At 40.6% G+C, this 27,992-nt stretch overlaps 1 protein-coding gene across 1 annotated transcript in view; it reads left to right on the forward strand.

The window, feature by feature from the left end:
• Positions 1 to 22,242, forward strand: part of LOC139929162 (uncharacterized) — a 383,413-nt gene extending 361,171 nt beyond the window's left edge. Inside the window, exons 2-4 of the mRNA XM_078285594.1 lie at positions 15,509 to 15,730; positions 20,469 to 20,571; positions 20,697 to 22,242. Coding sequence (XP_078141720.1) covers positions 20,733 to 21,491 — 759 coding nt within the window. The 5' untranslated portion in view covers positions 15,509 to 15,730; positions 20,469 to 20,571; positions 20,697 to 20,732 and the 3' untranslated portion in view covers positions 21,492 to 22,242. The remainder of the gene's footprint in view (positions 1 to 15,508; positions 15,731 to 20,468; positions 20,572 to 20,696) is intronic.
• The last annotated feature ends 5,750 nt before the right edge of the window (positions 22,243 to 27,992 follow it).

Raw genomic sequence — 27,992 nt, forward strand, 5'->3', positions numbered from 1 at the left:
AAACAATCATTTATTTTTTAAATAAAAGGCTAGGCATGCATTATTTATTTAAAGGCTCCAGATCACCCTTGTGTCTTCTTCATGAATCTAATGCCACCTGGTGGAGATAAGCACCCACTGCAATCTAATCAATCTATCAGACAAAGGTCAAAAACTGTGAGTTTTTCCAACAATGGTAACCGCTTACAAAAGGCAGTTCACTGAATTTACATGTTCACTCAATGTCAGTTAAATGTTCACTATTTGTGGTTTTGTATCTCTTCTCTTCCCAATGTAAGTGAGGTCGTCCCCACAAAGGCCCCATGTCAACACCTGAATGTGTGTGTATCTAAGTCTATGTGCGTGTGTGTGTGTGTGTGTGTGTGTGTGTGTATGTGAGTGTGTGTGCATATCTGGGGCAATCTTTCCTATCTATTTTTACAGCTGGGCTGTGCAGCAGAGTGGTTAGGGTGAAGTGTTGTGGCATGGGTGCTCTCAGGCCTCCAAAAACAATGAGAGCTAATAGGCCAGGCTTTTCCACCACAGTTTAACCGTTGCCCATCACTGCTGCCAAACCTCACAACCATCAACACACAGACAAATGGTCCGTTTGAGCCTGTGTGTTTTTCTCACCTGCACATGTGAAGAGTTGGGCAAAATACATCAAAAATCTAAGAGAGAACAAATCTAGTTCAAATATTACATTGTGAAAATAGAGAAAATACATGTTCAATAACATCTGGACGTTGCATACCTGTAGCATGTCCAGTGTCTTAATCAATGCTTTGTACAGGATTGACAACCTATAAATTATTAAATAGTTTAAAATCTTTTCACTTTGTCTAAATCCTGAAAATGCTGTGGCAGGTGGGAATGACAACATCATGGGAGTATCTTAAAATTCCTAATTAAATACAGTATGAACATTTTTCAGATGCTTGTAGCTGAAATGCTGCACATGAAATCAATTACATATACGTTAGGTTAAGGCCTTGGGCTGTGCACATTGTGCTGCAACAATGCAAATATGTGATTATCTAAACAAGAAAGTACACATAATATTTGTACAGATACTACACATTTGTCACCAGCTAGAGGGGTGGATAAAGCAAACCACAGTGTTGTAGTCATACTTTGAGCAGCTTCACATAACTTCACATGACTCATGACTCCTTTGGGCCAGTTGAGAAAGAGAACCTGTGGACTGCCTGTGGACTTATGTGAGAGTTTTATTTCTCATATTTTTCTTTTCTACTCATTTTGAAATAATTCTTGGAACCAGCTGATTGTCACCGAAGTCAGTTTCGGATCATTTCAATAATATATTTGCATTTCACATTAGCTAAGAATCACATAGGCTACTTTACATAGCATGAGCGGCCCATGCAAGACACCAAGGTGGACATGACAAGTTTAACTTCCTCATGATTAGATCTACAAAATGGAAATATGAACAAGCTGCTAGACTGAATGAGACACGCTTTAAAAACCGCAATACCTTCCCCAAAATCCAAGATGCTACGTGACAGAAATGTACAGTGACACATTGAGGAAGTTTATGTCGTTATCTAGCATTCATTCTCTCAAAAAAAAAAAACGAAAAAGAATGACATCAAAGAAAGAGAACTATCCTGTAAATAGATTAAAAGTCAGTTTTCAAAGATGTATGAATCAAAGATGTATTAAGTAGCCTATTAATCTTGTGAGCACCAAAAATAGCAAACGAAGCCAAGAATGCTTTTTAAGCAAGTAGTAGTAGATGATGTTTTTATTTCTTTTTTTGTCTTCTTTTGGGAAAAGAAATTCTACCATTCATTAATTGCATCCCAATTGGTTACTTGCAAAGAAAGCAAAGAATAGTGTAAAATCTGCAGGGTGGGAAAAAATAGTCACAAATACACTAGGTACTGTGCTTGAAAAGAAATTTTGAATATCATAGTGTTTTTGATTGTTTTTAACTCTTTCACTTAAGTGTGATATGTATTGTCATAACACAAATGAATAATGAATACAGTAAGATTTGTCTTTTTCAGTAAAACAGTCACGCCAGACTATCTTAATTAATCAAATCAGTGAAAAATATTTTTTATGACTAATAAATAATAAAAAACACAACTGGCAAGAACCATACCAAAATAGACAAATCCTTTCTTTCTTTCTTTCTTTCTTTCTTTCTTTCTTTCTTTCTTTCTGGGGGTTACTCGGGGTTACACGCAAAACCTTGGTGATTTGCATTAGAAAATCATAAAGTGTATCCGTATCTTTCAGTGAGCTTTTTTTTTTACTTTCACCTTAATAATTTCTTAAACATTTCTTCAGTAAAATCTCACTATAGTAGAGAAACAGCACTAAAATTCAGTCCTCTTTCTGCCTTCAGAAAGCTACAAGCCCATTCGCTACACAATCAAACACAAGCCTAATTTGCAGCGCATGCTTAAGGTGAGCGTGTCACTTCTCATCTTATATCTCACAGGATCTGCAGTGCAGTGACCACCTTCCACCCTCAGACCGTCCCTGTGTACAAAAGTGTGAGAGAGGCCTGCGCCGTGTGAGGAGGCTGCTCACTGCTTAATTTCCCAGGGAGCTTCATTACTACTGTAGCTCTTGATATGACACAGTACAAGAGTCACACTGCAGCTGACTGAAAGGAGGTGATACTCTCCGTGCTCGCTGAGGCTCAACTTCCTGTGAAAAGTGGTTAACAGCTCAGCTGTGAGTTAAGGAGCAGGAATCAGGCCTGCAGACTTCAACCCCAACATCAACCAAATGACCTGCTAAAGAACCAGGGTTCAATGACATAGAAACACACATGTGAAGTAGGCGAAGTCAAAGCTAAAAGCTGAGCAGCAGTATTTCCATTTAAGCAGACTTTCTTTTAAAAAACATAGGGCAGTGACTCACCTATTAAAAACTAGATCATGTGGGGTTAGGGTTGGGGCATGTGTGTGTGTGTGTGTGTGTGTGTGTGTGTGTGTGTGTGTGTGTGCATGTGCGTGTGTGTGTAAAAAGGGGGGGTGGTCTGACATAACATCATCAAAGTTTACAGGAACAAGCTGTTGACAGAACACCCAACTATGAGTCACCTAAGGTATCAATTTGTTTTGTGAACTGTGTGGGTGCAGCGCAGCAGTGTGTTGGTAAAGGCAAACCTGCGGTTAAGAGGGTATAGGTGAGAGTCTGGGGTCCTGTGGACAGCAGAACCATGGGGCATTCAGGTAATGTTTTATCTTTGTGACAGCTACATTTCCCCACAGTATACAGTAATAACATTTCACACAGATGGTTCTCTGGCAATACATAAGCCTATCATTAACATGAGAAAACTAGCCCATTGCTAGAGGAAAACAGCGGCTAGTCTTCTACTTTCTCATGTTATTATATGTAGCAGTTTCTGTATAACTTCACAGAATTTATAATATATTGTTTGCATTACATTTCAATCATGGGAATGAGGGAGCTGTAGTTAATAGGGTGCCAAAAATCGAATAGGTTTTATATATTAATTGATGACTGAAAAATTGTCTTCATTTTGTATTATGCTACATAAGTGGTTCATCCCATGTTGGCTTATAAAACACTCAATACTCAAGTAGAAGTACTATTACTTTGCTGATATTTTACTGAAGTAGAAGTAAAAGTACTGGTGTAAAAATCTAGTTAAGTAGCCCAAAGTAGCCCATTTAAAAGTGTACTCAAAGTTACTGAGTTACTGTTTAGAAAAGAGAATGTTGTTGCATGTGTGTTCCTTGCAATTCTAAAAGGACGAGAGTACAGAGTTCAAACTAGATTCTTTTAAATGTAAAAATTAGAAATCACAAAAAAAAGTGGACAGATAGTAACGATTACTCTTCTCTTCTGTGCTGACTGACTGTTCACCGCGAATGGCTCCGCCAATTTATGTTGGTCCAGTTTCTATTGCTTATGGAGAGCTGACAAAATGTGTTCTCTGTAATGGATGTGATTTAAAATGTAGCAAAGCGCAATACTTTGAGTAAAAGTAAAATTACTGATTTTACAAAACACTGAAAAAAGTACAAGTACACAAAAAAGCTACCCAATTACAGTGACGTTAGTAAATATAATTTGTTACTTCCACTTTGTAAAGCACCATTACATAGACAAAGCTCTATGAACTGTGAACTAGTTCCCAGCATGATGAGAAACCTGAAATGACAAAGGAGGGTGAGGAAGGCCCAGTGTGTCTGTATATGCGTCAAATATACAGTGTGTTAAGTTGGATGAGAGGCAACGTTACGACCGACAAGGTGTTTGTCTCGATTATCCACATGAAGGAAATATTGGGAGTATAAACAAAACTGGTCAAATATATCAGCCGTTTGATTCCCATGGATGCCATATGTAATAATCAAGATGATTGTGATAAGTTTCTCGGACAAAAGAATCTACTTAATGGCACAGCATATCCTTGTAATACCAACAGGACATACTGTAAAATTTACTTTTATATGCAAAGAGCAATCATCTCAGCAACATGCAGCCAGGATGTGGTGTTGCCACACAATATCAAACTGACAGTGGTAACAATTATGTAGGCCCACCATTATGCACCACAGTGTCTACTGAGCATGTTTACTTCAACAATGGAAATGACTCATCCTAAGTGAAATGGAGCAGTTTCACTGAGCAACACTGTCAATCAAACCTGTATAACTTGTAGAATTTATCTACAAAATGTAACATTCATTCATTCATTCATGCATTTACCCGAAGTGGTATTAATTATTGGACCGTTTATACTAGATAGCATAACATCAAAGAATACACCTTCCTGTAATTGCTGTGCACTTCTTGTGTGTGTGTGTGTGTGTGTGTGTGTGTGTGTGTGTGTGTGTATGTGTGTGTGTGTGCACGCGTGTGTGTGTGTTTGTCATGATTCAGAAATCTGAGGTTGAAGTTTTATCAGTTCTTTGGAGATCTGGGGTTTATTATTCACTCCGAGTCGTAATCTGACTGTTGGAATGTGGCAGGCTGTGGTGTAGGTGAGTCAGAAAAGACAACCCTGGAGTTTTCTGTAAACACAGAGCACCCAACCCCAACAGGACAATCCCCGTCCTGACCTGGACAGCCCCCACACTCACCACACACACCACGACAATGATGCTTCATCACAAGCTGCACGGCTAAGGCCTGCATGTTAAGTTCACAAAAGTCCATTTCTATCCAAACAATATGTTCGATGGGTCTGAGTCCATGGTAAAAGCAAAATACCCTGCAGGGATAAATATATGCATGAAAGTAAAAAATGACTTGAAACATTAAAAATCAAGCTATTTTGTCTTCCACTGATTCCAGAATCAGAATCAGTTTGCACATACAAGAAATTTGACTCCCGTAGGTTACACTAAATATGAAACAGTAGAAAATAGTAGTAGTATAATAAAAGAGAAAAATGTAGAAAATGGGTTATACTGTATATGCTACCTCTTTTTGGGGTAGTATATAAATAAATAATAAATAGAATTACAGTACAAAGTAGAAGTAGAAGTAGAAGTAATACAAGTAGTTTATATATATATATATATATATATATATATATATATATATATATATATATATATATATATATATATATATATATATTATAACAACTAACTGCACTAATGCAAAGCTATTGAAGTCAGGCATAAATATATAACTACAAAGTGACATGATACAACTATATTGGACCATCGTTGTCTGCATCCTGGGAGAATGACTCCATAGTGATTACTCTTCATCCATTGATGTTAAGGCAGAATAGAGCTGCGGAGAAGGTCTTCCCTGAAGTCCACAATCATCTCCACCGTCTCCAGGTTGTTGTGGCTGCACCAGGACACCAGCTGCTCCACCCCTTGTCTGTATACTGACTCATCACAGTCGCATATGAGTCTGATCGGTGTCATCTGTAAACTTGGGGAGTTTTACAGAGGGAACCTTAGAGGTGCAGTCGTTGGTGTAGAGCAGGGCTGAGCAATCACTTGTCATGGAGGGCCAAGAGTCTGCAGGTTTTCATTCCAACTAAAGGCTACACCAGGTGATTTCACCGTTTAACACACCTTCAACCAGAGAGGAGGAAGTAATCAGTGAAATCCCCAGCTGAAGTCTGGTTGTAATGAAAACCTGCAGATTCTCGGCCCTCCATGGCACATGATTGCCCAGCCCCAGTGTAGAGACAGTAGAGTAGAGGAGAAAGGTGATGCGCCAGTGCCGAGACTCAGCCTCACATGCTGTTTCCTGTCTGTCAGGAAGTCGGTGATCCAGCGGCAGATGAAGTCAGACATGCTCAGCTGGAAAAGGCTCAGCCTGTAGAAGCTCTTAAATGCAGAGTTGAAGTTCACAAACAGAATCCTCACATAGGTTCCCAGGCTGTCAAGGTGTTGAAGGATGAAGTGAAGACTCATGTTGACCACATCGTCCACTGACCTGTAGACAAACTGCAGGGGGTCCAGCAGGGTGTCTGTGATGTTCTTCTTTCAAAGGTCTTCATGACCACAGAGGCCAGAGCGACAGGTCTGCAGTCATTTAGGCCTGTGATTCTTGGCTGTCTGGGGACTGGAACAATGATGGAGTTTTTGAAGCAGGTGGGAACAGTCCAGAGGTTCAGTGACTGGTTGAAAATCTCTGTGGAAAGCGGTGCCTGTTGATCAGTACAGTGCTTCAGGGAGGAAGGAGAGACAAAGTCTGGGTCAGGGGCTTTCCTGGTTTCCTGTCTCTTGACTAGTCGAGTGATGTCATCAATGGGGAGGGCTGGGGGGATCGTGGGGCTGATTGACGGCGGTGTTGGACGGGAGGGAAGAGGGAAGGCGGGGTTGAGGCAGGGGAGATGGGGGTGACTGGGTGGTGGGGTTGGGGTGCAGACGGGGCTGGGCGGGGGCCAGTTATCCTTCAACCTTTCACATCTACAACTGAAGGTACATCTACAACTGAGGTCATTGGTCAGTTGAAGGTCATCCATGGAGTGTGTGTGTGTGTGTGTGTGGGGGGGGTCCTCTTACACTGAAAATGGGTAGGAGCAACAGGCTGTGGCAGCTGTCCAGAGCACCATCTTGGAGGATGTCATCCATAATTTAATGGAGGAATTAGGTTAGCTAATTCATATCAAATCACTTTTCAAACACATTTATAGTGACTTGATTTTATGTGATTGTTTTGATTTTGCCCACTTTTTTAAACTCATGTTATTTTTTATTTTTCTCTTATTTTATGGTTTTACTATTCTTGTTTTATGCCTTCCAGCTGCACTTTACAAACTCTGCTTCTGGATAAATGGCATAGTCATTTAGTAAGTTTATTATAATTATTATTAGATAGGACTATGCATATATGCACGCCAGACCTTAGCACGGTCGACGTGCAGTAAAAACTAACAAGCCGAGTAAGTAGGACAGTTGATCCAAAACGACTCATTTCAGTATCACCTGTTGGTTTGCTCGTGACCACATTCTTGCATTGGACTTCCGCTTCCCAAGTGAAGTTGTCGGATCAGTTTCCACACGATCGAGCAGAAAATAAGGGCGCACAACGCCATTGGCTGTGAAGCAAATACATCTGTGCTTGAGAGCAAGATGCGCCGCCCCGAGCTCTACTCTCTTCAGCACCGCTCATCGAGACAGACAGGTAGGCACAGCGTGGTCTGAGACTAACAGGTAGGTAGGTCTATCAAACACACACAAACTCAAGAAAGATACGAAAGAAATTATTCAAATGGTGTGTTGTACGTTGTATTTGCTGTTTGTGTTGCACAATTCCAACAAACTCTCTCAAACGTGATATTGACTTACAAATCATCTCATTACTTTCATTCAGGTCAATTTAAATGTATGCACTAACTTCACAGATTGCAGTACTGTTTAAATGTCAGTTTTGCTCCTTTGACTTTGTCTTTTGGGGGAGGGTTGAGGCAAAAATAAAAATTAAGGCTAATGATTAAAGAAAAAACTAAGGCAATTGATTTCACTCATGTCGTTAAATAAATCTCAAGTGGAGATATTAACTTGAAAGAGAAAAGCCACTTTTTGGTGCAACAGAACTCTCTTTTTGCTCTTTATGGATCCAAAAGAACGATTTTTTTATATGCTAAAGCTATCCTAAAGTACACTATGGTGGAACTTTTTTTTAAGCATACCTTGTGTTCAGAAAGTCATAAGTAAGTGGTAGCAGTCCCAAGTTCAAGCTTTCCCCCCTCCTTTAGTGATTAAAAATGATCAACAGACAATATGATTTTTTGAAAAATACTTTAATACACACACACACAGGAAAAATATTATCCAGGGTGTATTGCCACTGATTGTATGCATTAGATGCATGACATTTTATTGTTAATGTTCTGTTTCAGAACTCAAATTGTACAGACGTGTGTATATCAAGTATTGTGAAATATTGCTTGAAGGGATCTATATTTCTAAAAAAAAAAAAAAAAACATGAAAAAGTGTGGGCATGGGAGGGGGTCTTTAGTCTATACACTGAAAGCAACTCTTATTTTTATTACAGTTGCCTATGATGTGTCACTTTTGGTACAAATTACAACAAAAATCCCAATTAAAGCTCATGCTCCATTGAATTTTATTTCTCTGTTTGCATGAAACCAAAAAACTCCTTTTGAGCTTGCACCCTTGCCCCCCACTCCAGTCTGTATCCAGTGGCATGTCCAGCCCGGGGAGCCATGACGATCATGAGGCGGCCGCTCTGTGCCAGCCCTCCTCCTCCTCCTCAGTGGAGAGCAACGGTGACGAGGAGACCGTTCCAGATCCTGGACTCCTCTTCCCCATGGCTCGGTCCTCCCTGTTGGCTCAGCGTCTCCTCCGTTTACGGGCCTGCCGCAGCCACATACCCCCCAGCACACGGTGCAAGAGGGAGATGACCCCCGTCAACAAGAAAGATGCCGTCTACTGGGATAAGCGTCGCAAGAACAACGAGGCGGCCAAGCGTTCCAGGGAGAAGAGGAGGCTGAACGACCTGATGCTGGAAGGCCAGCTGCTGGCTCTGAGTGAAGAAAACGCACAGCTGAGGGCCGAGGTGCTCAGCCTGCAGTATCACGTGGGCCTGGGGAGAGACACCGGCAAAGCTGCCACTATTTCTACAACCTCCGCTTCTTCTGTAGCCTCTCCCCTGTCCTTGTCACAGAGACCAGCTCCCCTCCCGCACCCCACCCCTACCTTCTTGCAGGGGGGACTCTGGGGCAGCAGCAGGAGCAACCCGGCCTCTGTCCTGGGAGTGAGGCAACAAGAAACGATGAACCACCTTTTAGGCTCCAGGTTCTCCTCTTTTGCCTCAGCTAGAGGAGTCAGCGGGGGTTTCGATCCACAGAGTCCTCAGGGTGGCTCTCTCTCGGGGCATTATGGCTCCCAGCAGGGCTCCTCCCCCTCTCTCCTCTCCCCCCGGGCAGCCTCAGAGAGCGGAAGATCAGCCGAGGCGGAGGCAGACGCTCACCGGCAGGTCTCCTCCAGCAACGACATCCCGAACGCCACCGGTGCGTCCTCCCATTCTGCCTCCTCCACCCGAGCATTTCTACCTACACCTGACTCACTGCACCCCGCCTCCACCCGAGCATTTCTACCTACACCTGACTCACTGCACCCCGCCTCCACCCTCTCTGCCACCTCACACCCACCTCAAAGTTGGCTGACGCCCCATCTGAGTCACTCGGCAGTGTGTAACAATCTTCTGCTGCCTTGGCGGTCTCCTTATTTGGCCCCACCGGCCCTCTACCCCAGCCTGCCTCTCTACATACATGACAGAGAGGGCCAGGGTCTCGGCGTGGAGACGGACAGTCACAGAGGCTTCAGGGGAAGGTTCAGCAGCGTGCCGGCAGAGCTCGCTCAGCTCAGGATGCACCTCAGTCCTAACAGACGCTAACTGGCAGTTTGAAAAGACTGGGTGAGAGGGTGAATTACCAACAGAAAATAAAGCAAAGGTCATTGTGTAATTGATGGCATGCTGTGTTGCCGTCCTGCAAAAATACACAATTATTGGATTCGATTTTTTCATATTTTAGAGAACTGATTACAAAAATATCAAGGCTATTTACATCTACGCAATTTGATAATTATTAGAATACTGCAACGCTGAAAAACAGTCATTTTTAGGTAAAGAGTTGTAATGTGTGAATCTTCCATGTTCTTTGGTCATGATGAAAAATATGAGGGATATTATATGAGAGATTATTTTGTGAAAGTTATTGAAATGTCTGTTATTAGAAAATACTTTGAAAATATTCATATGAAATATAGTTTTATACATATACATTTTTGCATAAAGTGGTATTCTTAAAATTGTCTTAAATATAAAAGTGCAGAGCCACAACTCCTACGTGTTCCATAGCATTTTATTGATTCTATAAACCAGCAGTAGATTATACATTTTTACAATTTACAATTATACAATTTATTGCCATGAAAGAATGCAAGGATTGCAAGATAGGCTATTATGCACGTGCCAGTGCATGCACGGAACACTTTTTAAAAAATAATGTATTCCAGTGGGTTTTTTTTTAATGATATTACCAAATTAAATGAATAGAATTGTTCATTACATTTATAATGAAGATGCCATAGTCGTGCTAGGTCTTCGTTTTTCAGGATTTAGGTTAGAGTATTCAAGCTTTGCTTTTAGGCATGAATTAAATTGGAGTCTATTTTGAATGTGAAGATATATTATTTGGAACAAACACTGAATGGATTTCAACCGTTTTTTCTGCGGTGAAAAGCAGCGGCGACTGAGCCAACGAAACTGCCGACTTGTTCATTTGGTATTTCCCACTGCGTGATTTCCCTCTCTGAAGTCGACCAAGACTTTTATTTGATGGAAAAATTAACGTTGAGACGTTAATTCCTACAGGCTTACAACGCTGTATTATAGGCTATTATCTGTGCTGATCTTCTGTGCTCAAGTTTTCATGGTAAATCAGGCATATCGATACAACTGCTTGGTTGCAGCCGATTGGCGCTTGTGCCATTCATTGCCTTTCAAATAATGACACATTTGTGAGTAGGCTATTCCTATTCGTATTTTAAAGAGCGACATGTCATATCAATCTCATGCACTTTCATATGTTTGGTATTTCCCTGCAAAGGTTAGGAAATATGAGGCTGGTCAGCTTTGAAGACATTTTCAACTCCAGTAAATAATGTGGTTCACATTTTACCCGAAGAGGCATTTTAACTTTTCCCCCAGTAATAATAGCCTGTTTTCACTCAATGGATTAACACTTATCTTGATGTAATCAATATGGAGTTATCGGTGCTGTAGGATGCATGGTGCTAAGGATCAATCCAAACTTGGGGGTCGGTCTTATTAAAAAACAGACACCTGTTGTAAAAACTACATGATGTTTTTATTTTTATTTTATTTTCTTGTTACACTTGGCTCATCTCTGCTCTCGTAAATCTTTGGGATGGGGTGGTTGGATGAGGGGAGGGGGTTTGGATGGGTGATGGATGGGTGGGTTTTGGGGACGGGTTTTGGGGTGGGGTGGGGTGGGGTGGGGTGGGGGTCGCCACAGGGTTGAAAATGTAGCCTGTACAACATGGTGCATTGTATTTTTGTATGCTTTACCACTATACAAAACGTATTAAAAATCGATTACAAAAAAGCCTGCCTTTTTTCATGCAGAACCACCATGGTTATCAAAGCTATTTTTGTATCTATCTGTCGTGCGTGCTGTTACTCTTATATTGGCGTAAGACTTCATAAGATGCAGCCTGCATTACAACCAATGCACAGCTCTTGGAAGCGACATAATGCAACTTTGATTAATATGATGCAAAGTTAGTGAACTATATTTTAAAGTTTGGTAATATGATGAGTAATGATAGAAATTAGGCCCACACAAGAGAAATTATTGTAAATATAGGGTCTAAATATATTAGCTCTCGCTATGTTTAATTGGCCTGTTTGATCGACATTATTATTTTTTTTTTAAAACTCATTTAGCCTAACAATCATAAATTAGAGGGTTTACTGAGGTTTACTTCTGCACTTTCTGCCCATATCAGCGGCCCGCCATGTGTTTTTGTTTTCTCTTTACTGTAGCCTGTTTAACAATTAAAAAGCGTTAATTTCTCCTACATAAATGGAATCTAAGGGGGGGAATCCATCTTGAATGTCTTTGCTCTAGGCTATTCATTGTAGTTATCAGCTGTAAAGTAGCAATAAAGAATGTACAGATTGAATCTGAAGAGTGGAAAATCATGACTCTAGCATCAGACCTGGAGGACGTTGTGAGACAATATTTGGGCGTTATGAATTCTCAAGAAGCCTTCAAGTTAGTGACTGTTACTGTGGTGTGGCACCAAATTTCACTGCTTAGTGGTTTTAGAGTTTCAGTGTTCATGACACCATAGTGGTTGCAAAACTCCGGAGCCCGATTCTGTTGTTCTACTTTCCTCAGAATTTTTTATACAGCCTATTTTGTTGCCGTACTTACACAGGAGCTGCTCAAAAGTGATTTTCAATAACCAGTCATATGGTGCTTTATGTCTTATATTATGGTCATGCCATTCGTGACAACTTTCTCTTGAGTGGCAACAGTTTGACCCACACACACACAGTGCCAACAGTGCCGCTCCTGCATGTTCCTCATGCGACCAGCAGAGGGCGCCACAGCACAGCCTTGGAGCAGCTGGACACTGTCAGATTATACTGCAAACGGCGGATGGCAGCTCCAACCAATGTCTTCTTGCTTGACAAAATCACTTCTCATAACTTTATCTTCTGCTCTGCCACTCCAGCATGCACATTTTGTGTGCCAAATTTAATTTCTGATCATTTCTTACATGGAAACAGTCCTGCTAGTCTTTGAATAGTATAGGCCTACAACCCATTTCAATGTTGGGAGGTAAAGCCATTTTTTGAGGTAAGTTTATGTAATTCTTTGATATTAAGACATAAGAATAAGTAGTGTAATAAAGTTAACAGTGGAATCAAAGGAGGAGTTATCAATTCCTTTGAACAAAAAATAATTTGTTTTTTGTATAGCCTAATTTATGAACGGGTGAGAGCAGACATTTGATGGAAGACCCTGATATAGAGTTAAAAGCTCAGAGATACTTATAAGTACTAATTAAGGTATGACGATTTAAAAAATCATGTTTTTTTTCCTGTAATGTATGGTTTAGGAGGACAACACTGTGGGATCACAGTCAGTTTTTGCTATAAACAGAGGGGGGCGACTTCAGAATCGGGGGTAGGTACCGGTGTACGAAAGATTTATCTCACTTCAGCCGACATGTCCTGAAAATGTCAGCTCTCTAGGACATACGGCTGATTTTTAATGAATTTTTGAAGTTGTGACTTTAATACCAATGAAGATTTGGTTATTATGCAATAAGCCACGCCCACTTTCATCAATAATGACCAAATTTCATGGATAGACTTGGACATCATCCTAGAACATGTGTAAAAATTTTCATAAAAATCTATGCAGTCAATTATGAGATATGAACTTTTTGCTTTTGTAGCGCCCACTAGTGGTAGAGCTGAAAATGCTTTTGTGGGTGTGTTCATGCAACACTTCTCAACGTTTAAAATTTTGGCTTGATTAGATGAATGGTTAATGAGTTATGGCCAATTTAGTGTTATGGCGTGTTTCGTTAAAAGTTTATTGGTCGATACAAGCCAAACCATTTGACCTATCAATAACCTTTATACAATTTTGAAAGCGGACGGTCCCAAGATTCTCCACACCAAGTTTCATGTGAATTGGATGAACGGCCTAGGAGTAGTTTCGAAAAAAGTGTTTCTTAAATAATTCAAAATGGCGGACAATGCAATATGGTGGACATTGAAAGTGATGTATGGGTTGGACTCGGCACATTCCAAAGAATCTAGGGACACAAGAATTTTCAGTCTAGGCCACACAGTTCAGAAGTTATTGGCCAAAACGTAAAGTTGCTTGTTATAGCACCACCATCTGGCCAATGTGCATGGGCTGCCTTGCCTCAGTACCTGCCACATATGGCTGCTGTATACGGTTTCTGAGCTGCAGACACTTTTAGCAGAGAAAAAGAAAGAAAGAAAGAAAGAAAGAAAGAAAGAAAGAAGAAGAATTCCAGCAAATACAATAGGTTTCCAGCACTACGTGCTTGGACCCCTAATAAATGACAGGATTTGAATGTAAATATTTTTTAGAAAAAAACTCCAACTGTGATTTGTCATAGGCCAATCAATTCAAAATTAATAGGCAATCAATACAGAAAACAAAGATTATGTTCGTCTATTCATGTAACATTTATGTTGAGCTTAAAGTAAGACACATTTTTATACAAAATGTTGTATTTGGTAACAAAGTTGTAGACTGTTATGTCTAATAATGTTTCTGAATTCATGGCTCATCTTTATTTGAAAACCAACATTAACACTGTGCAATTATGAGAAACACTCATTCATATAGCTGGCAATACGTAGGTGCTATAAAGAGTCAGTCCACCAAATCGGGTCAAATAGTTTTAACAAATACTTCTTATGGTTGTTTCGGCCTACTTTGGTGCCAGATGGTGGGACATAGGCCTATATGCACAGAAAGTTTAAAAAAAAAAATCACAGTAAAGTATTGGAAAGTTTAAGTATTTTGCTGTGATTGACGACGTCTCCCCAGCCTTAGTCCATTGGCGCTGTAAGGCCTAATATTAGAGAATATACTGTAAGTAGATTGCGTTGCTCTCTCATACGTAGTGCGGCCCATGCACTTCCTCCTAGGCGGTACTACTAACATTTACTGCCACTATAATTCTACATTTGTTTCTTGTTAAGCCACAAGCATGCAGATGAAAGAGAGGCAGCATAGAAAAATCTCACAATTAGTTGTGTAGCAATAGTGATAGCTGATATTATCTATACAAAAGCATGTGATTATGTAAACTACCATCACAAATCTATGTCTGAGGAACAAGAAACCTTGCAATCTGCTTTCCTAAAAGGCATAGTAAGAGAGGAGAAGAAGAAATTAAAGGTAGAAACAAGTAGTCCCCTCCCAACTTACACATCTACACAGATAAGTCACGAGCACTTCGCCTTTTCTGTGAATCAGAGGGTGACTGAGGTGCCAAAGATTTATTTAACACTCATGCTGAACATTTTCATGCACTTCTCTATTACGCTTAAATATTCGAAGGACACAGGAGTTCTTGTTGCATCCATTGCCTGTGGCTTCAATTCTTGTACTCCTTACTGCTGCATTTAAGTTGTTTTCTGCATAGGAGCATCGGCTAAAATGCCTAAAATGTAAAATATAAAGTGTAGATGAAGCCAGGATGCTACGAACTATGATACTACACAAGACATCATGATCCAGCTACAGCGCACAACACAACAAAACACTGCACAGACAATCGCATGATGTGGGTAAGCCACCACCACCACATCAGCATCAAGGGGGGACAGAGAGAAAAAGGCGCTTTGCACATAACAAGACCTCACAACACAGGGGATCTGCATGAGGAGGTGGACGGACAGACAGACAGAGAGGCAAAGATAACAAAACAACAGTGAGAGAGAGAGAGAGAGAGAGAGAAAGGAAAGAGAGAGGAAGAGAGGCGAGGAGAGGAGAAGGTAGGACTGAGAGCAACAGGACATTATGAGCCCCCCTCTCCCTCTCCTTGTAAGTGCATCGATCGCGTGATATAATCTCAAAGGAGAGTTCACTGCCTCTGGGTTGTAGATTAGTGTTGGGCTATTCTTCGTGAATGAGGTGGTTGACGCCTCAGTGGCATCTAAGGTGGACTTGCTGCACACACAACAGTTTGGCAGCTGAAGGTAAGGCCCTGTGCTTATTTTCACAACAAAAGTGATTAGACAAAGAACGGTAAAAAGCAGCTAAATGGAGTAAGTGGAGGAAATGACTGAGGTGTTAATGGCCAAAGGACAGCTGGTCTTATCCATACACTCTTGTATCTCATGCTGAGCAAAGCTCGATGGCACAAATCTGTATGGTGAGGCTTATGTACGTTCTGAAATTGACGGCCATCAGACCAAACTCTTGGAGTCACTATTTTTGATATGTTGGCCAAGACATTGAGTATTTCAGTTGTTCATATTGTTTTAGTATATGATGTATTCAGGATACACTACCTCAAAATGTTACTTGGTATTCGGCTATATTTGTTTGAGGAAGGGGAAATGTTTCTGATGTTGAAAATATCAGTGTCGTACACAGTGTGTTTCATTCGTAAAAAGGCCTCCTTACAGTAAATATTCAAGGGGATTTATAGATGCTATGTTACCAATGTGAACTCGATCATTTGCAGATTCTACTGGTCCTTTATTTTGAGATATTTCAAATTAGACACATGATTGTCTCAGATTGTCCAAATTCTACTGCCTTAACGATCCGAAAGGAAATCATACTTGACACGTCATTCTTGGCCTAAACACTAACGTTTCTGTTATTTAAATCCTTCAAAGGGAAACATATTTTTTGGATCTCATATTTATCAATCTCTGTACATTTCAGTGATAGCACTGTATGAAGTCTGAGATTCTGATCTGCAGCAAATGCAGTATGAGGAATTGTGTGTTTCTTTCCGTGTTTATTATTCTGCTGGCTACAGCAGTAGCAAATGTGCTGCAAAGTGTGCCAATCTGTTCTTCTAAAGTTTCAGAAGTCTGAAAAGTTTTTAACTTGTCAATAACAAAAATCAGTCCTTGTTCTACACTCTATGAAAGTTAGTATAACTTTACCCTTTTTCATAGTTACATGAAAGTGTATATTATTAGACATGAAACCGTATTGTAAAGTAGAACCCTTCTAAAAGTTCAACTATGCAGGGATTCAAGAAATAAGTAAATACAGATAAGTTCTGAGAAAATCTTAACAAAAATCCTCCCATTGCTCTGAAACACAAAAAGTGAAAAGATAGAGAGATGTGTCAGGTGGATTTTATGTAGTATAATCTAAATCATCAACCTTCTTGGGTTGAATTATATCAGGGGCGGAAATACTGTATGTTCAACATTTCATATTATGCTGATCAAATAGCTGCTTTAAGATAAGAGTAGCTAGTAAGGGGACAATATTTTTCAAGTGAAATCTCATTAATTCTCACATTCTTGCCAGAAAAGCTGATATCAAGTGGTTTCGACACATCTCAAAGGGATTTTAGGGTGTAGGGTGTCAAACAGTGTGGAATATGAATTAATTTATGAACGGCTTCAAGTCCACTTCCCGAGGTTTCAAAGAAAGTATAAATCATCACCCTCCTCCACTATGTAACCACAAATATTATATAGTTTCGGGGAGTTTCTTTAATCTTTTTTTTTTTAAGGCATTTTATGCTTTATTGATAGAGATAGTGTTAGAGAGAGACAGGAAGGTATGGGAGAGAGAGAGAGGGGAGGACATGCGGCAAATGGCCGCGGGCTGGATTCGAACCTCGCTGCAGGAAGGACTGAGCCTTATACGGTACACGCTCTACTCGGTGAGCCACCGGGGTGCCCCAAGTCCCTATAATCTAATTTCACTATGGAAATCAAAGGGGAAACTACTCAGTGAAGGAGCATTACATCTATTTTTGTATTAGCAAAAAAAAAAAAAGACAGAATTAGAGGACTTAAGAAGGAAAAGATAATGTCCACCATCCCTCACTATACCATAAAATCAAAAAAAAAAAAAAAAGGCTGAGCAGCATTTTCTCCTCTCTGGAACACATTTTTCAAGATGCTATAAATACTTTGATTACAGTTTAATTTGTGGACTCTATAAATATGCGGGTCCTGCACATACAGTCGGACATAAAACAACAAAACTGAGTGTGACATTTATGGAGCATTTCAACTACAATATACAAACAGTGTAGGGAGGGACGGTGTTGAGGCCTGATCCTATGACTTACGAACATTGCCCTTCAAGGAATTTGTACGTTAACGGGCAAGTCAAGCCAAGCACTGTGGCAAAGTCTCTATTCCCCAGGTCCCCAAGAGCGTATTCATTCACCCTAATTTCCACAGTGGCAGTTTACGAGAGACATCTACATATAAATTGAGGTGAAAAGCCACAGAATAAGGGCCAACCAATTTTACTTCTAGTAGGTAGCGATGAGAACGATTCTACAATTACTGGCATGGAGCAACATAACAACAGATGGTACAGCATGAGAAAACGGATAAGCGCCAAAAGAAGAAGTTTGAGAGTTCCTTACTAAAAAGCAGGTTGGCTATAATTAGTTTGTCAATAAGAAACAGGTGCAAATGTGCACTGGAGTAGTGAGCGGGGTCGGTCTCGAGAGAGATTTCACTCAGGAACCTTCTCTTTTTTTTTATTTTCTCTTTCTCTGTCTCTCCCTGTCTCATTGTCTTCCTCTCTTCCTGCTGTTGCTTTTTTTGGGTTCACTAGCACAGTGTACACAACGCAAACAGCATAGTCCTTGTTTCACATACATGCATACACATGGGTGCACACACACACACACACACACACACACACACACACACATAAAGCCTTGAGCCTCTCATTGGGTGTAGGCTTGAATATTTTTAAACCCTAGATAGGTGTACCCACCACCACACAAACAGCGCCTGCTCTCTTTTGTATTCTCAGTTAAGCTATATTTTGATGCCCCTGCCTCACTCTGACTGGCACATCAAAGGGTGACTGTAAAAATGATGTACATCATTCACCTCAAAGCTGCATTTACTATACCAAATCATCATGAATCCTTTTGTGAATCCCACTGTAACAAAGTGTTCAAGTTTTTGCAAAAGAAAATATTCCAATCGAATATATGCAAATACATTTGAAACTGCTGCAGTCTACATATTTATAAAAACAAGAACTTACAACTAAACAGGACGCTGTATGTTCATTTTTTGAGGTAATATCTTATGAAGAAGTTACGCTTTGTGCTTAAAGAGTATGCAAGTTGTTTGTGTGTGAAATCCTGAGTGACAATTTATTTTGCAGCGTATCTATGAAGTGTCAAATGCAACTGCCAATATAAAGTGTGACGTCTGATTAAAAGTGGCCTCAGGACATGCAGTGTTGTTGTTTGAGAGAATAAGGTGTGAGGAAAGCATAGTATGCGTGTGTGTGTGGAAAAAGAGGGGGTGGGGGGCGTGAATGGATGAGTATGTGTGAGATACTGTGTGTTTGTGTGTGTGATATACAGGGGCCTAGCTGTGGTTTCGACATAGCTTTCTTCCTTCTTGCACAGCTTCCCATCAAACCACCCACCAACCCACCCCAATGAAAGAGAATTCAATAGAAGCTGCCAGCACTCTTCTCAGTTTGCTTAGCAAATGCATTTTCCTGTTTGTTTATGCCTTGTGCTCCATATGCGGCGACATGGACAAACCCTCGCTCACTCCCTCAGTGACCTTCTTCTTCCCCACAATGTGTAAGAATGAAGTGAGATGAGTAGATGAAAGAGAAGGAGAGGAGAAGAAGGGGGAAGTGGTGAGTGCATAGTGCACAGGGCGAAGTGGACAAGTCCATCAAAGAGAAAGAAGCAACATTCTCTAAGTCAACTCAAAGTATTGTTTCTTTTTTTTTAAATCTGAACTGAGTCCATGCTGATGGTGAAATGTTCAATCAATCACCTGTCAACTCCATAGAACTGAATGCTGGATACAACAGCATATGTCATATTCTATTACTCTAAAATGTCACAGAAAACAAAGTAATCCTGTGAAAAATACAAATTTTCAATACACATACAGTAGCCTATATTCATTCATTTTTACCATGCGTTTTTCATTTACTTTGAGATATCTTGCACTGAGAATGAGTTCATATCTGCGAAAAAGGGAAGAGTGGCAGAGAAGTTCCTGTATCATATTTAGAAAGAGGTTGCATGAGTGACATCAGCACAGCACACCCCTGGCCAGACTAATCTATTATATTATGTATGCCAAAGTGAGCTCTTAAGCCATTTGAAAAGCACATGATCTAATAAAAACAATCCGATGCAGATCAGCCAAACAGCTCCTGTTTGGAATAGGCTGCAGTAGTATGTTTGTTGCTGCATGTAACTCCATTATTGTAAATAATTGCACATAATAGCATTTGTATTAACACACAGTATAGCCCACCTTCTTCTTGGCCTACTATGTGTTTCCAATCCCACTAACTCATGCTGTCTAGACAGGTGGGCGGTGAGGTTGGGTCAGGTGGGCGGCTAGAGGAGTGGAGGAGGTTAGTGGTAACGAGGTGAGACAGCAGCATGGACCGACGTCTGTAGCTTTTCAAAGAAAAAAATATATATCAATAGCAGTAAATATGAGCTGCCTGACTGACAAGTAACTGGGTTTGTGCTAGACAGGCAGGAGACTGTGTCAGATGAACAGGTTGCCATACAAGGCTAATATGTTCAAACAAAAGTGGGTATATTTACTGGAGAACAAGGCACTAATCAAGGTAAATAGAATAAACATTCCCATAATCTATCGATAACTGTCTGTTCAACACAATTCAACACCAATTAAATTGTTGTAATACTGCTCTTATAGAAGGTATCAACAATTGGAAATGGAAAGTAACTAATATTTCATGTTTTTCCAGACGTGACAGCTGAAAACTCAAACATCTGAGAGTGTCGTAAGACAAGTAAAAGAAATTCTCAGCAACAGCCTCACAGATTCCAATCCTCACTGCGCAAGACAAGGTAAGAAGTAGGCTAAAACAGATAACAGGCTACCATCAAAAAAAGGCAGCAGCACCTGTATCACTCAGCCTCCGGAACAATAAAAATAACCACATTCTCCTCTCCTCGTCTCCTGTTGACTTCAGGTCTCTGTTGGTTGTTACCCATCTGTTTCATCCATCATGGAGTCGCTGTCGCTACCCCTTCGTAGAAGTCAAGACAGCCATCTCGTGAATGTGGAGAAGGAGCTGATGCTGCAGGGACTCCGCCGCAAAAGAGAGTTCATACCTGAGGAGAAGAAGGACGCCATCTACTGGGAGAAACGTCGCAAGAACAACGAGGCAGCCAAACGCTCACGGGAGAAGAGGAGGATGAGCGACTACGTGCTGGAGTCGCATTTCGTGGCCCTGAAAGAAGAAAACGCCAGGCTTAGTGCTGAACTACTGGCTATCAAGCTCCACTTTGGCCTGGTCCACCCTGCAGCCCACACCACCCACCAGAGTAACCACTTCCAACTCCACGCCCGCAACAGCACCCAGCCCATCGGCACCCAGCCCCTGCAGAGGGAGTTCTACTGGGGTGACAGAGACCCTTCTCTTCTGCCGAGCCACCAGCAGCAGCCCACAGTCCAGCCTGGTCATCCTCACCCTGCCTTCATCCCTGCATATGCCCTCCATACCATGAGAGGCTATTCATACATAAACACGCCTGGTAGTACTGGCTCTGGCCTCCTCTCTCCCATTCTCCTTCCTCCAAACCTCCTGCCCAGCCGGTCCTCCTGGCCCGGAGCCCCCCTGCTCAGGCCCATTCCTCAGAGAGGCGCCTCAGACGAGGAGCAGGAGCAGCAGGTCCCGGGCGCCTTGTCCCGGTCCCGTGCCGCTCTGCCTCACAAGGTCGGCTCTAGAAGCTCCTCTCCGCCAAGTCAAAATATGTCTGACTGACTGTCGACTATAGAAATTAGGTTCTAACAGGGTTCCCGCACTCACATGGACATCAAATTCAAGGACTTTTCAATGACTCTCAAGGCCTTGTTTGGTGAAATTCAAGGACTCAAAATTGGCATGTTCTGGGATAAGACATGACATTGATCAATTTTAGACACCATTTTTTACTTATCATCTTGTCAAGTGAAGAAACCGTGGTGAAATCATTCATTTTAAAACTACTGTTAACGCAAATATCCATCATAGGGTTTTCCTCAGGATGTAAAGTGTTAGTCCCAAGGAATTTGGATATGTGCTACATTTTAATAAAAAAAAGAAATCAAGTGCTTTCAACACCATCTATTCATTTTCAAGGCCCGTGGGAACCCTCCTCTAAAGTTGACACACTGACCGACTGACAGGTGTCTGAGGCTGACTAACTGTAAAGTAACCCCAACAAAATCCCCTAACTTTATAGTCAAAGAATACTGCTGGTATTTTAACGTTAAAGCTACTTCATCACTTATTGCATGTACATTCTCTTTCAGAGTAGGTGTTGAGTAGGTGTTCAGCTGTGGTTTATGAATATGATAGTAGGCTATAATAAGGGGACCAAGTCAGTGATCCCACCTCAGCACGCCTACTTGTGTTGACCACATCTCCATGTAGGGGACAGAGCTGCGATCTCAAATTTCAGGTTTTTGATACTTGTTTAATTGCTTTATGTTTGTTGTTGATTCACTTTTGGACCAGAGGGATATCATTTAGGCATGAGACTGGTAAGAAAAAAAATAAATGTCAAATTCTCATCAAAGTGTGCCATTTTTCACTGATATTATTCAGTTTCATTTTCACTGAATTCAAAGCCGACTACTTCAAAAAGCCTACTCACCAGCAGGGATCGAAGTGAGTCCTAAGTCTTTTTCAAATTGAGACCCACCCTGAGAGGGAATGGTATATACACTAATGGTATTCATTTGTGATAATCATTTATGGGTATATGCTGTATCATTTGTTTGCTAATTTGGAACTAAAATAACCCTAACCTGCCACAGCATAGAGCACTGTACCGGGCTGGTGGCTGACCATGCTGCCTATGGTCATATAAATGCTGAACATCACAAATCCCAGAAACCACAACACTTACAGTATTTATGTTCTGCTGCTGGACTGGGACTGGTCTGGTCTCCTGCTGGTCTGTACTGTCCTGATGCTGGAGTGTGTTGTTTTGCACTGGGCCGACCGGAGGTAGGCTGAAGTTAAATGTGTTGTAAAGAGTGCGTTGGTTAATGTCAAAGGTAGCCTACGTTCGATTTTTTTTTTAAATAAAAATACTACATACAGACTGGAAGCATACATAAAATTATATTAGACACATAATAATAAAAAAAAAGACCCTTCAAAAACGTCTGCCGTGAGAAGCCGCCTCGTCTCCCCTTTCCCAATCCTTCCATACATTTCTGAAGACAGTTGTGTTTTCTGGTCAATATTCAGCAACAGTGCTAGAGACATACTGTAGCTTGTTTAGCCGTTCAATATCAGCCTATAGTAGTTAGTTAGCTAGCTAGCTAGCTACACCTGGCAAATGTTAGCCAGTGCAGTCAAAGCTGGGGAAGGCAACTTTCTTGGCGAAAATGTCATAATACCTTTTCAGCTATCAGCTATCAGAAATGGTCTGAGAGAAGATCCAGGCCTCAACCAATCAGGCTAGCTCTCTCTCTCTCTCTCTCTCTCTCTCTCTCTCTCTCTCTCTCTCTCTCTCTCTCTCTATCTCTTTTTTTTTACAATTCAAAAAAATGAAAACAACTTTTGAATTTTCATTCTTATATTTTATTTCCTGAGTGACTGGGAAAAACAATTGCATGTGAATGAGCGGTTTCAACGTCTGTTCAGTAGCAACTGACATGCAAAGAGAAAACAGTGATGTTCTGATGAATTTGTCACGATAAGTGAGAGAAATGGACCACAGGTTCATTGTTTGTTCAGCCTTTGCTAACCACTACAATACCTTTTAGGCTACCACTATTCGACACCATGGTAACACAAAATGTGTGATTACCACCCACACATATAAAGCTTAATACACGCACACACACACACACACATACACACACCACATTACATCACATCATTCACCCATCAAGTTTCCCATCACATAGCCTGAAACATCTTGTGAGGAACAGAAGTAGAGTAGCTGCTTGTTAAAGCATATATTCTAGGATTATTTTCTCACCTAACCACTTGAAAGAAAGACTTTCTACTATTTCAATCCAGTCTGTATTTTACCACTGCTGTCTCCTCCACATTAACAGACTAAACATGTCAGGTGTTAGGTATGCACGGAAGACCCCCAGAACTAATGACAATGTTGTGTCTGTGGTTGATGACACAACCTTTATGCGAAGTGCTGGTAAAACATAACATGTTAATCCCTCTTCAAAGGTTACCTATCACCTAACACCACCTCTGCAGAGATGGTCACAATCACCTCCAACTCAGAGAGAGTTCTGGTTAATCACTTTGAGTTTAGGTCTAGTCAAAGCCTGACAAACTAGCTTTCCCTCACAGTGAGGTCTAGTCAAGAGGGATTTGGTCATTTCTCCAAATTATATTCCACTCAGTGTTTCAGCAAAGCTTCTGTTGGCTGGTGGTTACTAATTTGAATGCAAATGGTAGAACTTGGTGTCAGGTCCACTCACCAGGGGGAAGTAACATAGTTTAAGGAGAGCAACAAACATGATGCACAACCACTCAAGTCAGGCAGGGGGTGCTCCAATTAGAACAAATTCAACCTCATTACTCTGAGTTGACATCTACATCAAAGCAGCTTTCAGGACTCTGTGTAGTCCATCCAAGGCTAAGCACCCCAAATTCTTCAGATGTCCATACAATCCAAAATGTATTCAGATATCTGGCCCAATTCTGAATATTTTTAGGCCACTTAAACTAAGTGCTAAATAGCAGCGATAATTTATTGTAAATAAATTAATAAATCTATACATGGGCTCTTCAATTCACCTGTAGCAAAAGAAAATATTTTAAGCATCTATCAATTCAACGTACAAAACTGAAACTAATTTTGATAAACTAAAGGGTTTTGGGTGCTCACCACCTCTGTTCATCTGTACTTCCTCTTTCAGAGGTTTCTGAAGTGCATCATTGTCCCTTGTGGGAAAGTGGTTTTTATTTGTCTCGCCTTTACCATTTACCAGAATGGTACAGTATAAAATCACTTAACCAGTAAAATAACACCAGGGCTTAGTTTAGGCTCATAAGTTACACTGGTTATGGCTCAATTCATTATATGTATATGGTTAAATGGCCAGGGTCTAGTAGAGCCAACCAACACAGCAAGGAGTGCATGGTTTTTCAAAATTATTGCTCACATTTTTATTTATCTTTGTAATTCTGCATTTATTTAACTCTGTGAGTGTATGATAAATATAGGCTATAATTACAATTATAAAATATAAAATCTGGAAGGGGTGAACAAATAAGCTGTGCATTATCAAAGTCAATGCAGGTTACTTCCTCGTACAGTATATCCAATGCCCACATCAACTAATGTGAGGACAAGAACTGGTTAAGTAAAAACCTAATACCTGTACATCGGTATTTATTTATCCTGTATGTCAGTTACAGTTCCTATGAACAGTATCCAGTGAATTATGTCTGGGAGTGTAATGTGGATAGCACATCCATCCATCCATCCAACTGATTTGATTGATTTTAAAATGAAAATTGAACTTCATACAGGACAAACCCCTGTGAGAAGAGATAATCTACAACAAGATTTAGTCAAAACAAAATCAACAACCACATAAAATCTTCTCCTCACAGTCACAGATGGAACAGGTGCTTTTGCAGACTCTCGGCTTCTGACAGCCATCATAAAGACTGAATGCACAGATGATTACTAGAAAGAAGGGCACAGAGGACAGTGAAGACAAAGTCACAGCAGTTACATGCTTTATAAACAGTGTGCTTCATTTTATAAAACAGTACAATACAAAACAAGTCTAGAACATTTTCCAAACACAATGGTTTCTATATTTTACAGGATGAAGTCAGCAAAGGACAATGAAAAATCCCATCAATTGTTTACATTTTTAAAATGCAGAAAGGAAGCTAAACAGATGTGAAAGTAGTCCATGAACATATTGAGGGTTCATAAACTAGGCCTACATATTCAGATTCAGAAATGTTGTCGCAGTATCCAGAGAAGGTGAGCACAAACACTAAATGAGGTAATAAGGGTGGCTCCTTCTTTCTCCAATTCTCACCGTTTGTTTTAACCTGCATAGAGTAGTAGATGGGTGGGGCTTGCTGCGTCAGGACAATTCAGATAGTGTCATTTAAGTTGCCACTCACAGGAAAGTACACAGAATTAACTTTAACTTTCAAATACAAATGGACCCAGGTCAGCCCTCCTTTAATAAGCAGAAATGATTAATCCAAAACCTAATCCTTCCCTTCCCACTGCCTTTGGGGAAATGGAATAAATCGCCTATTAGTTTTAAATGTCAGGGAGGTCAAGTCCTACTTTACTCTGGTAATAAAATGTAATTCAGTACCATCTGTAGCCAACAGAGGGCAGGAGAGCAACACTGTTAGAACCAGTGGAAGCTAGTTCCAACAGTGCAAAAGCTGAATCTGAATCGATTGTGGGGGAGCCCAAGGCAAAACCCACAAATCAAGAGATATGCCTTGAAAATGGAATAGTATTTAATAGTATATTAAATAGTAGGAAGAGTTTTTTCTCACCTCCTAGTTATGTCCCTTTGTAGTTATGGGGGGACTGGCTTTAATCCCCCTAGTTTCTGTTGGTTGGTTGGTGGTACAGTTGTTGTATAGTATTGCAAAGTACGTCTTATATAGTGCAAGGTCCAAAAGTGACACATTTTGTTGTCACACATTTTGATAATATTGATTAATTTTACACTACCAAAACCATTTTAAACATTTTGATGTGCTGAAGACTCTTTTATTAATATCTGAAGAAACAATTTTGTCACTGTATGAGGAAATCCCAAAACACCCTATATCATGGGAAAATACTGAATAATTTCTTGATCACAAATGAAAGATTTTACAGCTGAATTATTCAAATCACCTTCTCACGATCTAATTCTAATTAAAGAACTTTTACAAAAAGTTACAAAGCTGTCTGGAGAGGCATCTATTGTTCCAAGTTATGGCAGCATTCAGCCCTTTGTGTTTAGGGCATTGAATCCTTCCCAGGACATCACAACTCTCTGGCTCAGTTTCATTGTGACCTTTGTTCCATGTAGTCAAGGTCTCCGTCACATTTGCATTTTTCCCTGCAAATACATCGGGGTCCTGATGAGAACCCATTTAACTTCTTCCCCCGCTGGTCAGCCAGCCTCCCCACTGTCACTTACAGCCCAAAATAGGCAAGTGAACTGAAACTGGACGTAAACGACCTTCATAATTTGTTGGGAGAGCTCAGGGAGTAGGCATGCCTCAGTGCAATATCTACTGTAAGCCATGATATGATGGGGTGAGACAGTAAAAGCTCTGTTTATCACTGGATATCATTGATTCGAAAGAGACCTTCACAGTAGAATTACAGTAGAACAGTAGAATTTGATGGGTCACTCGACGTTACTATAAACAACCACAAGGATTTCAATGTCAAGGATTACAAAATATATAATACATCTCATGTATGTCCTACCTATACAGCATGAACTCTTAAACTTTGGGATGAAGGCATCCCAATAAATGTTCAATTTACAAAGACTAGAAGTTACTCAAAGTAAGAAGCCAACTCTGTACATATGTTAATCTTTATCATACATTTTCAAATCAAGAGGGCAAGAGTCTTGTATAGTGTTTACTGAAAAAACTAGAATGGAAAATCTACTGGCAAGTGTGCATCTTCACATGCACCTGCATGTACTGTATGCATGTTACCACACATGTGCATTGGATCCTATCATTTTAGCTTGATCTGTAAAATCCCATTATTTTTGTATATGTATGTTTCAATGGTGCTCAATGAGAAGTAATATCTCCCTCACAGGCCTTTGCATTGGGAATCATATTATTTGGTGCTTTATGGTCAACCTGGCAGTGTTGTGCAGAGACTGACTGCATACTGCTGCAGAGTGTAGTCTCTAGGTGTCTAATGTATTCTGTGCAAACCCATCATCAGCAAAAAGGGGTTCAAGCAGAGCCTCCGTTCATATCAAATAACCACCTAATAGTTCTCTAGAATCCTAACCGTGGGATGAGTCAAAATATGCAGTAAATAGCTGGAACTATTCAAATACGTATTGGCAAGTCCTTGGCATTCAATGAGCACCACCCTGTTATTATGTATTCATGAGTTTGGAGATAGAGTGCTTGAATCACCTCAGATGGAGCAGAGAAGTTAAGTCTTTTAAAGATGAAGGGGATAGAGTTTCTCATACAGACTCTATCTACTGACTCCATCCTCCTACCCTAAGAAGATGGAGTCAGCAAGAGCTGTGCAGAGGTTAGAGACTGGGGGTG

This window comes from Centroberyx gerrardi, chromosome 9 (assembly GCF_048128805.1).
Source record: "Centroberyx gerrardi isolate f3 chromosome 9, fCenGer3.hap1.cur.20231027, whole genome shotgun sequence".
Lineage (NCBI taxonomy): Eukaryota > Metazoa > Chordata > Actinopteri > Beryciformes > Berycidae > Centroberyx > Centroberyx gerrardi.